The sequence below is a fragment of the Benincasa hispida genome, chromosome 2, assembly GCF_009727055.1.
Source record: "Benincasa hispida cultivar B227 chromosome 2, ASM972705v1, whole genome shotgun sequence".
NCBI classification, from domain to species: domain Eukaryota; kingdom Viridiplantae; phylum Streptophyta; class Magnoliopsida; order Cucurbitales; family Cucurbitaceae; genus Benincasa; species Benincasa hispida.
In genome coordinates this window covers 13,530,284-13,547,054 of record NC_052350.1, presented here as the reverse complement: position 1 = coordinate 13,547,054, position 16,771 = coordinate 13,530,284, and the positions used below count along the sequence as shown (strand labels likewise).

General features: G+C 34.2%; 1 protein-coding gene across 2 annotated transcripts; it reads left to right on the top strand.

The window, feature by feature from the left end:
• Positions 1 to 571: 571 nt before the first annotated feature.
• LOC120070857 (ribonuclease TUDOR 1-like) lies at positions 572 to 9,759 on the top strand. 2 transcript variants are annotated; one of them, XM_039022749.1, is made up of 18 exons: positions 572 to 720; positions 825 to 862; positions 1,398 to 1,578; positions 1,970 to 2,044; positions 2,166 to 2,279; positions 2,370 to 2,474; positions 4,042 to 4,248; positions 4,360 to 4,578; positions 4,646 to 4,753; positions 5,127 to 5,297; positions 5,432 to 5,629; positions 5,706 to 6,056; positions 6,168 to 6,398; positions 6,471 to 6,659; positions 6,726 to 6,803; positions 6,884 to 7,078; positions 8,458 to 8,835; positions 9,279 to 9,759. In XM_039022749.1, the coding sequence occupies exons 3-18, from the start codon at positions 1,417 to 1,419 to the stop codon at positions 9,462 to 9,464; spliced, it is 2,967 nt and encodes a 988-aa protein (XP_038878677.1). In that variant the 5' UTR covers positions 572 to 720; positions 825 to 862; positions 1,398 to 1,416; the 3' UTR covers positions 9,465 to 9,759. The 2 variants fall into 2 exon arrangements, with proteins under 2 accessions (XP_038878677.1, XP_038878676.1); XM_039022748.1 differs by having other exon boundaries at positions 577 to 862.
• Positions 9,760 to 16,771: the final 7,012 nt, after the last annotated feature.

The window sequence follows — 16,771 nt, the reverse complement described above, 5'->3', positions numbered from 1 at the left end:
GAGGATGTGATTTTTAAAATTTGTTCTTCTAATTTAAAATGGAGAAATTATTTCAAATGGTAAAACTGTTGAAAATATTGTAAAATTTTAAAACTATCAATGATAGACGCTGATAGACACTGATAAACTTCTATTAGTGATATTGATTGACACTGACTGATAGAAGTCTATCAGTGTCTATCAATGTCTATTATAAAATTTTACTATATCTTATAAATATTTTGGTTTATTTTTCTATATTTAAAAACAATTCACTAAAATTTAATATAATTATTTAAAATAATAATAAAAAATTATTTAAAAGACTTTTTAAAAATAAATAATAATAAAAAATTATTTAAAAGACTTTTTAAACTTATTTTTAAAAATTCAAGGACTAAAAACATCCCTTCCGTAAATCAAAAGATGAAATTAGTCCATTCTTATAATTTTGAAATTAAAATGTACACTTTTTAAATTCATGAACTAAACAAACGTATTCCTTAGAATTTGAGTTATTTTGTAACCAAACATAGAATCTCCATCCATCTCATATCTGGTATGGAAAGTAATTATACCTAAAACAGGGGGCAGCAACATGGCGTTCTCAAGTTCGATTTCATGGTCCCCTTGCATATAAATTCCTCTTCTCTCGCTTATTCTGTCCCTCGATCCGCCGCCCATCGCCTTTCACCAAAAGAAAAAGAAAATTGGAAAAAAAAAAATTCAATCTTGGCTCCGGTCAGTTCCCTCCCGCTTCCTGTTTCCATTGCTTTCATCCTTCAGTTTTATTAATTATTCAAACAATTCAAGGTGACGGTCGCTTGATATCGTTCTTTCTGTAGATCCAAGGGGGCAGGGTTCCGATCCGATCTACATAAGCGTATGTAATTGTATAACTATGAGCATTTATGTTTTTCATGATTCATGATCGAGATCTTCTGGTTCTGGTGCTTAGATTTGATGGTTTTATTATATATCTTCTAGAATGTCTTTCTTTTGCTCTTACCAACGTAATCATCCTGAACTATTATTTTGTTTTAATTACATTCGCAATTCATTGGATCGTCGGGTAGATCTGATCTGTAGACGTTATTTGCGGTGCTGCAATTCAATCCATCGCGTTGTTGTGATCATGCATGTCGTTATGGATTGACCATTCTTTCATGTCCGAGATCTCATTGTTCTGTCATAATTAATTGATTTGATGTCAACGTTTGATTTTCTCATTGTCATTTCACTCATATTGATTCTCTCCTGGGTTTGGCTTGCACGCAGCACGGGGGCTCTTTTTTCTTTTTTTGGTTTAAATTCTCACTTTCTAAAATATTGTGGTGGGGATCCGCCAAATAGTACTGCCTTGTTCGTAGCATAATAATTTCTGAATTTGTCTCTAATTTCCTACTTTTGGTGGGTAGATTGATCTTAGCTGTTGAGATGGCATCATCAACAGCTGGGGCGGCAACAGGATGGTATAGAGGCAGAGTGAAAGCCGTTCCGTCAGGGGACTGCCTGGTAATTACGGCCATGGCCAGCAGCAAACCGGGACCCCCTCCTGAGAAGACCATTACTTTATCTTCTCTGATCGCTCCAAGATTGGTAAGCAAGTCAGCGATGTTTCGTTCCTTTACACCTTTTCTTTTATAAGTTCTTTTACACTTCTATTTATAGTCGATCATTTGTCTTATCAAGTTCCCTTTCACCATTTGGTGCTTTCAAAGTTTCTTCTTCATGTGTGCAGTGACTTTTTTGTGTGCATGAAGGCTTGTTGTAGTATATATGTACACATGTATATAGCAAGGTTGATTGCTATATCAGTTCTGGATTTTGGGTGTTTATGGTTTCAAAGGGTTGGGGAGATAAGTAATAGCTAATGAGGCTACCTTTTCCTTGTTATTTTAATTTATTTGGGTAGCTGTAAAGTTGGATATTGTTATACAAATAAATGTTAACGATGAGCTATTTTCTTTGGATGCCTGAATATTTGCAGGCTCGAAGAGGTGGTGTCGATGAGCCATTTGCATGGGATAGTAGAGAATACTTGCGGAAGTTATGCATAGGAAAGGTTATTATGCTAGAATGAATTCTTCTTCCAATAATTACATGGACTGTATCATGTATTGCACATTATTTTTTCGAGAAGATGCTTTGTCTTGTAGGGGTGTAACAGTACATATTTCCTGTAGGAGGTTGCATTTAGAGTAGACTATACTGTGCCATCCATTGGTCGAGAGTTTGGCTCTGTTTTTCTTGGTGACAAGAATATTGCAGCACTTGTTGTTTCTGAAGGCTGGGCAAAGGTTAGGTTCTTTTTGAAGCTGTGCTTAGGTTGTCCATTTTTGTTACCTGCATTTTTCTTCTTGGTATTATTGAAATTATATATTATGTAGGTAAGGGAGCAAGGTCAGCAGAAGGGTGAAGTGAGTCCTTACCTTGCGGAACTACTACGTCTCGAAGACCAAGCAAAGCAACAAGGTCTCGGCCGTTGGAGCAAGGTTACTACATAGACACTTACATTCACACGCACTACTATTATTTGTTTTTCAAGTGCTAATCCACATTAAAGAATTCATTACCTCTAAGTACTTTTTGAGTACGTAACTAAACCTTGTTTGTTTTTGAGTACATTCCAGTTTTTTTGCACCTAGAATTGAAGATTATATTTTTTTATTCTTCATGACTAAAATTCTTTCTTTGTTTCTATTTAAATTCGTTGCAGAGGAGTCTACCTTTTATTTATAACTTAAAAAGTCTTATATTTTATATTTTTATTTAAATTATAATTAATAATTCCTTAAAGAACTTTAATCATAATAATAAGTTTAAATCCTCTTTAATTCATTCATGCCAAATGTACAGGTTTTGTACAATCCCTTTCGCCTAAGCAATTGAGACGATGCCTTGTCTTGCCAACTTTTTTTGTTCTTGATGTTACTCATCCTTGTTATGCACTTTATGATAACATTGACTTTTTTACTGTATAATGGGGAATGAGGTTGTTTTCACTCTCGGGGGAATCATTTGATTAGCCACCCCTCTCCTTTTTTTCACGAAGCTATGGAGAATACACATTCCCAACAAGTTAAAGTAATGCTCTGATGCTGTCTGGAGATCTTCTCCCAGTATTCTTGAGACACTCCTTTCTTGGGATAATTTGGGTTTACTCTTGCCACCCCTTGATTGGTTTGCAAGTTTCTTTTATTAGTCCTTTGGTACATTTTTTTTCAGAAGGAACCTGAGTATCTTTGACGGGTGCAGGGGGGAGGATGTAATGGAATTTTGTTTGTTTTGATCCCCTTTTCGCCAATTAATTTTCTTTTGACCTTGCTCTTTCTTTATATTCATAAACGATGAGAGCCATTTCTTGGAATTGTTGTTTGTTGTTATTTTTTGGGTTTAGACTTCTTTCATCTCTTGTTGGTGAGTTTTTGTTTTTGTTCTTTTTTTTTTTTTTTTTGCACTTTCGTTCCTCCTAATCAAAGTAGTGATAGTAATATTGAAGTATATCAAACTTAACAACACTCGCCAACAAGAAATGGTAAATGGTCTTGCAAAATAATTAAATTTTGTTTATAGAAGTTATTGATTATATTTTTGTGGGTTCCTTTTGTCCCGCCGAGTTTTTGAAGCAAGCAATTGAATGGGGCTGTCCAATATCAGCTTTAGTTTCATGAGGATAAATATAATTTGAAATGATTGGCATGAATTGGTTATTTCTTATGGCTTTTCAATCTTTTCCTTTCTACTCTTTTACAACTTTTGCATTTCTATTTTCCGTTCATGCATTTCATTCTTCTTTATTTTTATATTTTCACCTTTTAAAATGTTAGCCGCACTGAATGATAAATGCAGTACATGAGAATAAGGGACTCTAGGAATATTAAATGGTAATGTAATAAGCCATCGTGTTCTGGATAGATATTTTTTATCTGTGATCTTCATGCAGTCTTCAATGTCTGAGCTAAAACATTTGAACAGGTCTTGTTTTTTTATACCTTACCGAAGAGTTCTGTATGATAGTATAAAATATGTGATTTATGTTACTCTTATTGCTTTCTGTAGGTTCCTGGTGCCACTGAGGCATCGGTTAGAAACTTACCACCATCAGCCATTGGTGATCCCAACAACTTGGATGCCATGGGTTTGTTAGCTGCTAACAAAGGAAAGCCAATGGAGGGAATTGTTGAGCAGGTTCGAGATGGCAGTACTGTTCGGGTTTACTTGCTTCCAGAGTTTCAGTTTGTTCAGGTGTTCATTGCTGGAATCCAGGTATACATTAAATGTTATGAGTAACAGGCTAGTGATGAAGAAATTTTTTCGAGTTCAGAGCATATCTTTTTCAGGATTAGTGTTATATATCCATTTATTTTGCTTTTCTAGTCCCCATCTATGGGAAGAAGGGCCCCTCCAGACACCATTGCTGAAACGGACAATTCATCTAATGACCTTAATGGTGAGGTTTCAGCTGAACCAAGAGCTACTTTAACGTCTGCACAAAGGCTTGCACTCTCTGCTACATCATCTGGTGAAGTAGCTCCTGAAACATTTGGAGTCGAAGCCAAACATTTTACAGAGATTCGTGTTCTGAATAGAGAAGATGTAAGTCATCTGATGCTGATTTGTATATTGCTCTTTCAATTTGTCTGATTCAGAATGGATTTCACAGGTCCGGATTGTCCTGGAAGGAGTTGACAAATTTAGCAATTTGATTGGGTCAGTGTACTACTCTGATGGGGAAACGGCGAAAGATCTGGCATTGGAGCTGGTAGAACATGTAAGCCAATTGAATTTCTTTTTCTTTGGTATCTTAATGGTACATATTTGCATGATCGTTGCTGGATATTCTCGTGGTGACATCTAAATTGTTCACTTTGTTCCATGCTTAGCTAATTGCTTGGTTTTCAATCTTTCTCATGCGATTCAGAGTAGTATGACATTTCTGTCTACTGTTCTGGTGGTATTTTCTTATGCGTTTCTGTACTTCTTTTGCTATTTGAAATTTATATTTTTGAGTTTTCTTGACCTTTTTTATCCCAGCTACTGCATTGTACTCTTAATTTTGGTTTTGTTAATTTCTTTTGAATAGAATATGTGACATTGTAAGAATGTTCAAAGGAATACGTCTTCATTCCTCCATTAAATGCCAGGGTTTAGCTAAATATGTCGAATGGAGTGCGAATATGATGGAAGAAGATGCCAAGCGACGGCTGAAGGCTGCAGAGCTTCAGGCGAAGAAAACCCGGCTAAGATTATGGGCTAACTATGTACCTCCACCAACAAATTCAAAGGCAATTCATGATCAGAATTTCATGGGGAAGGTAATAATTTGTCAACTAGTCTTAATATAGATTAATTTAACAAATTTAGTTTTTTTAAAAAATAATTATTTTTATTTACTTTTTTGGTTTTAATATTATTATTTTTCTCTATCGTCTTAACTTGGCATTTGCAGGTGGTAGAAGTTGTAAGTGGTGACTGCATTATTGTAGCTGATGACTCAGTTCCATATGGAAGTCCACTGGCAGAGAGGCGTGTCAACCTATCAAGTATTAGGTGCCCAAAAATGGGCAATCCTCGTAGGGACGAGAAACCTGCTCCTTATGCCCGTGAAGCAAAAGAGTTCTTAAGAACACGCCTCATTGGTCGACAAGTATGATATTAGTTACTAATCTGTATCTGGTGATTCTGGAGTAAAGTGTAATTTGAGGTCACAATTCTCTTTTTAGGTTAAAGTCCAAATGGAGTATTCTAGGAAAGTCAGCATGGTGGATGGACCTGCAACTGCTCCTCCAGATTCTAGAGTGATGGATTTTGGATCTGTCTTCCTCTTGTCTTCTACTAAAGCTGAGGGTGAGGACACTTCTGCTAAAAACAGTAGTGACCAACAAGCTGGGGTGAATGTGGGTGAGCTAGTGGTATCACGTGGTTTTGGCACTGTAATCAGGCATCGTGATTTTGAGGAGAGATCAAACTACTATGATGCACTTCTTGCGGCTGAATCACGTGCTATTGCCGGAAAGAAGGGAATTCATTCTGCCAAGGATCCTCCTGTCATGCATGTAACAGACCTTTTGACAGTAAGAAACTTCACTATCTATTATGCTAAATTTCTTCTATCCTTTTAGGGTTAATAGTGACAACTTTTTACCTTATTCAATGAATTCAAAGTATCATGCGTATGTTTCCAGGCACCAGCCAAAAAGTCCCGAGACTTTTTGCCATTCCTACATCGGAGTAGGAGGATTCCAGCTGTTGTTGAATATGTTCTTAGTGGTCACCGTTTCAAATTGTTGATTCCGAAGGAGACATGTAGCATTGCTTTCGCTTTCTCCGGTGTGAGATGTCCTGGTCGCGATGAGCCATATTCAGAAGAAGCAATTGCCCTAATGCGGCGGAAGATAATGCAGAGAGACGTGGAGGTATTCCCCCTTCTACAATAATTTGGTAAATTCTTCTGATGCCATTGATCTAAGAAAGGTTCATTTGCACAGATTGAAGTGGAAACTGTTGATAGAACGGGAACCTTTTTGGGATCCCTGTGGGAAGCGAGGACCAACATGGCAGTGGTTCTAGTTGAGGCTGGTTTGGCCAAGATTCAAACTTCCTTTAGCAGTGATAGAATACCTGATGCTCACCTTCTTGAACAAGCGGAACGATCTGCTAAGCGTCAGAAACTCAAGGTTAGACATTGAAAAAGGTGAATGAGTCATGTCTATACAAGATTATGCTGATTTGAGTTTTTGCAGATTTGGGAGAACTATGTTGAAGGGGAGGAAGTGTCCAATGGTGCAGCTGTTGAGAGCAAACAGAAAGAAGTGCTTAAGGTTTGCAACCTGGATGTGGATGTTTCTGAGGAACCTTTTTCTTTTTTCTGTTGCTTCTCACCTGTTCTATTGTTGCTCAGGTAATTGTCACAGAGGTGTTGGGTGGTGGCAAATTCTATGTGCAGACAATTGGGGACCAAAAGGCCACTTCTCTACAGCAACAGCTTGCGGCTTTGAATCTTCAAGAAGTCCCTTTAATAGGTGCTTTTAGTCCTAAGAAAGGTGATATCGTCCTTGCTCAATTTAGTGCTGACAACTCGTGGAACAGGGCAATGGTGAGTGTTTGGAAGATTCCTTTTAAAATAATCCAATACGAACTTTCTTCACATTCTTATTTTCTGCAAGGTAGTCCTACAAAATTGTAGGTATTTAGATTGAGTAGTATGATTATTGAACAAATTCATTTATTGATTGCGTTCAAAACATAATTTATGCTCATTGCTCATATATCCAAGATATCAAATATCTTACTAGTATCTTTTCTATAGAAGATTTTCGGGTCACTTGTTTTTATAGTTGGCTGAATTCTGAGTATAAAAGAATACATTCGCAAGTTGACTGCTTTGCCTTTCGGGGGGTTTTGTACCAATTATTTTAAACTTAGTCTTGTTTGTTGTGAATTTGATGAGTAAAATCAGTGTGTTCTATTGAATTAGACTTCAGAACTTTAGTTGCTGACTTTTGCGGTGAATGACCTCTGGGATGCTGGGAAGGTTACTCTTAGAAGATCGTTGTCCTGTATTTGCCTACTTAGGGCCTATACTTGGGAGTGATTTTAGAGTTTTTAGTTCAATGGGTTTAATTATAAACACTGTTGTTAAAGTGTTAAATTATACATAATTTGAGTGTTTGGTTTCATTTTTCAAAAATTGATTTCATCATTTTTTTGTTCTTAATTCAAGAATCATTGAATTAGTAATAAGGGCATTACATTTGACAAAATAAGTTCTGAGAGATAAACAAAAATTCTTAAGGGGAAAAAATTGGAGATCAAAATAAAGGGTTGGAGAGAAGTTTTAGAGAGAAGATTTACAGACAGGGATGGACTATTTTAGGGAGTAAAGAAGAATAAAAACAAGGGGCAAAAAGTAGATGAGCAGAAAAAATTAGGGAGAATTTGTAGAGTTAAAATTTAAAGAGAGAAATGAAGTGAGAGTAGTGAGAGGGACAAAAAATTTTGAGAGAATGATAAATAGAGAAAGATATACAAAAATCTAGACACAGAAAAATGGTCAGACATAAGTTTTAGATAGGGAAAGAAGATAGAAAGAAGGGATAAATTTTAGATAGAGAAAAAATCTTGTAAAAAGCGTTTGGGGAATCACCTTTCCGTTTTTCTCCCTTGCCAAACATCATTTTGAAATAGAAGAATAAATCTAGAAGTGGTTTTGGTAATGACAGGCAATGTGATTTTTGCCTTGCTAAATCACTCCCAGACAAGCCAATTACTGATTAGAACATGCACAAGTGAATGCTATTTTTTAAGTTAGATAGTTCAATTTACAGACTGATACTTCTAGTTTTATTTATCGGTATAAAGTCTGTTAAATGGAATTAGTTCTCTATGGCTTATGGAGCTATTATATTATTACGGGTGAATAATTTCTCAGTCTTGACTCCTGTCTCCTTTCTTCTTCTCACTTGTTTGTTATAGATTATCAATACACCTCGAGGGGCTGTCGAATCCCTAAAGGATATGTTCGAAGTGTTCTATATAGATTTTGGAAATCAAGAGGCTGTTCCTTACGGTCGACTCCGGCCAGTTGATCCTTCTATGTCTTCTGCCCCTGGTCTCGCTCAGCTGTGTAGTCTTGCTCACATCAAGGTTCCTAGTCTGGATGAGGATTTCGGTCAAGAAGCAGCTGAGTATCTGAGTGATTACATGCTTAGTGGTGCAAAGGAATTTGTGGCCACAATTGAAGAAAAGGATACGTCTGGGGGAAAAGTTAAAGGGCAGGGAACTGGGAATATTCTTATTGTGACCCTTGTTGCTGTTGGATCGGAGCTCAGTTTAAATGCGTTGATGCTTCAGGTTCGAATAATTGCCATGTTTCTCAGTCTGTTTTCCTGTTACATTTCGTTTCAATCGTCTGTTATAATTATTTTCCAATAGTGACTTGAATTTGGGATTTCATCATCTTCATTATATGAATCAACTATCCTGATTGCAGTCAAAAGTAGCTAAGAACATGGGAAAAGTTTACCAGAAATGCAATATATGCAATTCATCAGTTCTTTTGTTCACAGGATATTTGAGAAAATTCTCCATCAAGCATACAGATTTTGGGAGTTTTAGTAAAGAGGATGTTAGACATAACTGGGAATATGATCGATTGTAATCTTAATATGAGTGACGAGGTGTCTTGTTATTTTTATCCCTGGGAGATTTCCGGGGAGTTCGATTAGAATGGGAATGTATTGAAGATGTTACGTACGCAATTGCTAATACATTTTTCTGCCATGTGGGATTTTCAGGAAGGACTTGCTAGACTGGAGAAAAGGAAAAAGTGGGAATCCAAGGAGAGACAAGTTGCCTTTGGAAGTTTAGAAGGATACCAAGAGGAAGCACGGACAGATAGGCGAGGGATGTGGCAATACGGAGACATTCAGTCTGATGAAGAGGACGTTGGGCCTGTGAGAAAAGCTGGTGGCCGGCGTTGAGAACATATGCCTCTTTCGTAAATTAAGATAGACAACTTTATTAGTCTAAACTTAATTAATGCTATAGTGATAATCACGTTTTCCGTATGAGAACAGAAGTGTTGCTGCGTAAAGACCATGTGAAGTTTTGTCCTTTGCTATTTTTTTTTTATTTTTTTTATATATTTTATTCTGTTTTTATTTTACATTGGATGATGAAACTCTTTGGAAAATAAAAATAATAATTCGAGACCTTACAATAAGGCGATACTTCACTGTATATTCTTGTGAAACAGTGTAGTCGTCTGTCCTTGCAGATTTTGACTTCCAAATCTGGTAAAGTTGCTGTTCCTTATCGTTCTCTCTTCGGTTTATGTTTTTCCCCAGGGATTAGATAGGAAGGCATAATGTTCTTGAACGGGTGTTTTGTTTTGTTATTTCTTTTTTTAATTTTTGTTTTATTCTCTCTCTCTATAGGAGCCGTTACTCTCAAAATAAGCAGTACTATAACTATACTTAGCAGTATAACAATAACTGACTTGCGATTGTCGCCCATCGGGCTAAATAAAGGGAGAGGTGGAGAGATTCTTTTGGCACAAAAGAGGATGTTGTGTCGAGAGTTTTGACCAATGGCTTTAGTATTAGATACGTATCGATGAGATTGGTACACATGCAAGATTTCAAGTTATTCGGAGATGGAATGAGGCACTCAGTTTAAGCTCTAAATCAGCATCTAAGTTGTACTTTGTGCGCGGAGTCCAACAAGACACGAACTTGAGAATTGAATTGAACTCCAGCTCGTTTGCCAAGAGCTTGAATGTTCTATGTTTGCAAGGGTTGATTAGGTGTACTAGGTAACACGCCTTCAGAAGAGTCGTTACATCGAAGGGATAATGTTTAAGGATAATTGTAAATATAGCAATTAAGCTTAAAATATTAGTTATATAACACAGTATAAAAGAATTTACAGGTATATTAAAATTTAGATTCATTTCTTGAAGTCTATCAAGATAATATCACTAACAGAAGTTTATCAATGATAAAATATATCACTAATAGATATTTCTATATTTACAATTCTTTAAAAATATTGTTATACACTTAATTATTTTCTCAAAGTGTTACCCATTATAATTATCTTGATGTTTATGACTATAAATTGGGAAATCGAAGGTTAATTTGACATGCATGTGCTAGTCAAATGCGAAGTTGAGCATCAAACAAGTCTATATAAGCCAACATCATGGCTAAGTGAGAAAGTTGACTTTTGATAATAAGTTATCATCTCGTGTAAGTGCTCGAGAGTTAGTGAGCACTTGTGTCCATTTAACTACTCCATATTACTAAATGGGTGGCTTCACAAATTTAAATATTGTGGTTGAAAAATTAATTAGTAAAATATGTTTGTTTTTAAAGTATTTAGAGATTTATGGTTGTTTTAGGATTTCAAGATGGAAAAAAAAAGATTAAAAAATGATGTTGAAGGTTGAACCCTCGACCTAAAAAAAATTAAAGCACAAGTCAAGAGTTGAATCCTTGACCTAAAAAAAATTAAAGCACAAGTCAAGGGTTGAATCCTCGACCTAAAAAAAATTAAAATACAAGTCGAGGGTTGAACCCTCGACATCCTTCACCTGCTCTACATGTCAAGTGTTGAAAACTTGACACACTGCCCAAATCGTCCCATCCATTCCCAACGTTCCATTGCATGCATATTAATTCGTGGGTAAACTCGACCTACAACCTTTTAAACTCCCATCTTCAGCTTCTCAAATCACAATTTCCCCCTGTCTTCCATTGCTCTCTGCCTTCGTTGCTCTGTCCGTCTTCTTCTCCTTCGAAAACTTCTCTTCTCTGTCGGTTTCTCTTCTCTTTCAAAAACTTATAAAAAACCCTTCTCCTTTTCTGGTTTTAAATATTCTTCTTACCCACATTCGTCCATCAAATTGTGAGGTTTGTATATTTACTATACAAAATTTCAATTTTTTAAAATAATTGTAAATTTTGTTCCTATTCTCATACTATTGTATTCTTTTTAAAGTTTTTGTTGTTGTTTGGGAAACAAAGAACAAGGTAACGTTTACTCAACAAAACTCCTAGTTTTTCTTAAAAAAAATTAAAAATAAGTTATAGGTTCAAATATCATAATACTTTACTTTTTAGTTTTTGTTATCGAAGAACAAATAACAAAGAAAAGATGGATCATTGCCACTTTGAGAAAAAAAAGTAAAATCGCTATTGAATTTGTGAGTTTACTTTTTATTTATTACTATTATTTTTATATTTAGTAGATCTATCATGTTAATTTTTTTAGTAGTGGTTGAATTTAAGAATATTTACATAAATAGTTTTTTCTCTATATATTTTACTAATCTTATTTATATTATGTTAGACCTTCCATGTTAATGTTTTTTTCTGCATTTTAAATAATAATAAATTTTGTTAGTATTAGTGTTATTCTTTTAATATTAGTGCATTTTAAAAAGTTTAGTAGTTGTTTTTGTTATTTAATACAAAAAGTTGTTTTTGTTATTTAATATATATTTTTATAATATTCGATTGTTAATATTTTTTTAGTAATTTTTAATATTTTGTTTATATCTTTGTTTGTTTTTGTTTATATTTAAGTATAGTTTATTGTTATGTATAAAAAGTTGATGTTTGTAGTTTAAAAACTTTAGTATTTTTAGTTTAATACAAAATCATTGTGATTTTTTAATATATTTCTTATGATATTTGATTTTTTTAGTATTAACTTTGAAAAAATAGTTAAAAAAAGTTTAGCTTATTGTTATGTTTAAAAAGTTGATGTTTATAGTTTAAAAACTTTATTTTTAGTTTAATACAAAATTATTGTGTTTTTTTTAATACATTTCTTATGATATTTGATTTTTTTAGTATTAACTTTGAAAAAAATAGTTTTAAAAAGTTTAATTTATTGTTTTGTTTAAAAAGTTGAAGTTTATAGTTTAAAAACTTTAGTATTTTTAGTTACAAAATTATTGTGAATTTTTTTAATGTATTTTTTATGATATTTAATTTTTTTAGTATTAACTTTGAAAAAATTGTTTAAAAAAGTTTAGTTTATTGTTATGTTTAAAAAGTTGATGTTTATAGTTTAAAAACTTTAGTATTTTTAGTTTAATATAAAATTATTGTGATTTTTTAAAATATATTTCTTATGATATTTGATTCTTTTAGTATTAGTTTTGAAAAAATAGTTTAAAAAAGTTTAGTTTATTGTTATGTTTAAAAAGTTAATGTTTATAGTTTAAAATCTTTCGTTTTTTTAGTTTGATACAAAATTATTGTGATTTTTTAATATATTTTTTATGATATTTTATTTTTTAGTATTAAATTTGATAAATTAGTTTTAAAAAGTTTAGTTTATTGTTATATTTAAAATGTTGATATTTATAGTTTAAAAACTTTCATATTTTTAATTTAATACAAATTATTGTGATTTTTTTAATATATTTCTTGTGATATTTGATTTTTTTAGTATTAAATTTGAAAAAATAGTTTTAAAAAGTTTAGTTTATTGTTATATTTAAAAAGTTGATGTCTATAGTTTAAAACCTTTTTTTTTTTTAGTTTAATACAAAATTATTGTAATTTTTTAAATATATTTCTTATGATATTTGATTTTTTTAGTATTAACTTTGAAAAAAAAATAGTTTAAAAGGTTTTGCTTATTTTTTTGTTTAAAAAATTGATATTTATAGTTTAAAAGTTTTTTTTAAATTTGCTTATAGTCTATTGTGATATTTTAAATATATTTCTTATGATATTTGACTTTTTTTTATTGTTTTTTTTTGTTTTTACTTAAGTTTGATAATTAGTAAAACAATTAATAATGTATTGTTTATATTTTTTTTTTTTTTTTTTGAAAATAGCGGATAAATATTTGGGATTTATGTTGTTTACAAATGGTAATATGATTGATGGTAATGATGGAGTTGATTATGACCAACCACCATGTGGGGGTTTTAACATATATGTGAATAGTGGAATTGTATTTGAACAATTCATTGAAATGGTAGAGATGTTACTTAGTGTAGATATGAGAATAAATCACTTAGAAATAATATAGACATTCTAATCTAGAACCATTAAGATCATTAAGGTTTATGCCATTCCATATTCCGAAGGAACAAGCTATGAATTTGATGTTCTCAATCATGATGCCACTCCCGAATTTAGTGCATTTGTATGTAAATGTAAGTAGGATAGGGTTGGATATAAACTTGAATGCACCCTTTAATTAGTTTGAAGATCCAACTTAATGTATTGATCCTGATCTGGAATTGATGATGAAGATATGGCGGCTAACAACCAGTACAAAGATTCTAGAACAGAAACAAACGATGAATTTGAAGAGTTGGATTTTGATGGTCGTGAACATGAGTTCCCTTCAGATACATCCAACGATTTGGATATGAATGTACTAGATAACATTCGAGAACATGACCCAATTGTAGCCCCTATGGATGTTGACAATACACAATTGTATAAGGGGATGATTTGTCAAGACAAATAAATGCTACAACATGTGGTCAAATGTTTTGCTATTAAATGTCACGCGCCGTATGAGGTTATGGAATTAACATCGACGATTTAGGAAATTCGGTGTAAGAAGTGGGAAGAAGGTTGCAAATGGAGACTTTGTGCAATAAAGAAAAAATTGCATGGCTTGTTCGAGATCACTAAATATGTTGAGCAACATATATGTTTTTGTTCAGTACTGAGTCAAAGTCATGTGCAGTTTGATTCATCAATGATTGCACTAGAGTTTGTGATGCCGTAAGAGAAAAATCATCTTTTAGCATGGCACAATTGCAGTTCGACATAAAATCAAAATTTGGATATCATGTTCCTTACTATAGGGTGTGGAAGGGCAAAAGAAACGTGTTGGCTAAAGTGTTCGGTGACTGGGATGAGTCATACAAATTGTTACCCAGGTGGCTGTTGGTGGTGAAAATTTGGGAACGCATATATGATACATGTCTTAGGCTATGCGTTTGTTCTCATGCGTCAGTGGTCATGCGCTGGAATGGAAAATATGCATTAATCTTGTATGCAATGACCATGCATTCCTATCACAAGTTTTCTTGCTTTCTCGCCAAGTATAACGAGATAGAAAGTTTCTCGAGTGATCCGAGGTCGAACTCAGGGACTTCTAGCTAAATGTTATGTGGTAGTGTGTTTGCGGCGAAGAATAAAAGAATGTTGAGGGTTATAGACTATGCACTACTCCTACTCCTAACTAACAGATTAAGCGGTGGAAGTATGATTGAGAGGTAGAGACACGGCAACTGTTAACGCGTACGAAGATGTATGAGAAAAATAGATAAAATGGCAGGGATGTCTTCACCGCAACACTAAGCTTAATCGTAAGGGTAACCTCAGCCAACGCAAGCTATGCGATTATGCTACACACTCTTGACGAAGATGCATGCGATGTGTAATAGCAGACGGAGCTTATTCCTAAGTCTTCCTTGCTTATGCGATTCTAATCTGACTTTCTCAAGTCTAGGTTCTAACCTAGTGATAACGGGCAGAAATGCACGTTATTACAGTGCAAAGATATAAAACAATATAGGATTTCGACGGTAAAAATATATAATATTGCGTCCAAAAGCATTAAGTTTACAACATTTCGATTGCATGCGTCCATCGCATTAAAACAGCTAACTTATGTATTTTATGCAGGAAAATGTGTTGACGCAAGGCGAAATTGCGATCCAAGGAAATTAGCGTCCGAGCGCATAAGAGATTGCGATCGCAAGGCTATGCGATCATATGCATTCATGAAGATCTGCTCAAGAAGGTGACCGAATAGAGTTGACGCATCAAGGTGAAAGCTTAATAAATCATGATGGGACAAAAAGCTGATGACGGTCGATTCCGAATTAAGTTGATAAGCCGTTAACGACATACTGTACCAAATACACTCAACTTTTCGGTGATAAATATTCAGCACACCAGACAGAGAATTAATGACATCCCATCAGTGTAATCATTTGAGAGAGAAAAACTCTTTACCCTAAAGCTCTATAAATACCGAAGGCCACATTCGTTAAAGGAGTTGGGAAAATTCGATTACACTATTCATAATTTAGAGTTCGTCTTCACCTTATACTTAGATTTTACATACTTAGAAGGCAGAGGCAAGTGAAGGGAGAATACACTGAGAGATCGTCCTAGTTAACTTGGAAGAGTGCCGGGAAGCGTTGAAAACACAGAGAGGGCCAACTCTTGTAGAAGCAAGAACATCTTTTGGGCAGAATAGAGATAACTCAGTGTAAAAGCCTTGGGAAGCAAGATATTGCTACCGGGCTCTCTATTCTTATTTCCATTATCACTTTGTATTATGAACTTATTTATAAAATGGAAATTGCATCTTTATATTTGTCCACTCTCTTTACATTACGCATGAGTAGCTAAACTGACGAATGGGTTGAGAAGCACTTAGCTAGCATAACCTGAGATCTTCACTTTATGCGATCATCTTGTATTATGTATGCTTCATTCGTCCTTTAGAGATACTCGGAAGGGTAGTCTAAGGATAGAATCTAGGCTTGGAATAGTCAGATTAGAATCTAGGCTCGGGAGAGTCGGATTAAAAACGCATAATCAAGAGATAGAAGCTTAGGAATAAGTTCTGTTTGCTATTAACGCATCGCATGCACCTTAGAGATAGGATATGATTGTATGCGGTCACCTTGTACCTGTGTGCATCATTCATCATTGCATAGGTAAGAAGTAGAGACTTAGGAATAAGCTCTATAGACATCATCGCATACATCGCATGCGTCTTAAAACTAGGAGCTATCGCATTTGCATTGGAAAATGAATTGTCATCACATATGTGTAGCATGATCGCATAACTTGAATGCAATCTCAGGAAACACTAGCTAAAGACCTTCTCAACCCGTTCCTCCGCATACTCATTGTATCTTTTGCATTATTAGCTCTTTTCTCAATTCCGCCGCATAAACTTTAAACCTTAAATAACAAACCAACCAACACATTGAATTATTTGTTACCGCAAAGTAATCGAAAAATTACCATCGCATACCGTTTCTTTAGTCCTTGTGTTCGACCCTGGGCTTACTAGGCAACTCAATAGGATTTATACTTGGATCTTGCTGAGAAAACTTGCATGCACAACGCATATTCCACCATCGCATTCTATACCATTATTTCATCGCATTAACAATGCATCACCTAACTCTCTCAAGTCTAGGTTCTTTCTTTAGACTCTCTCTCGAGCAACTCTAAAGGGGTGATGGACGCATACATAAGACAAGGTAATCACATAAAAC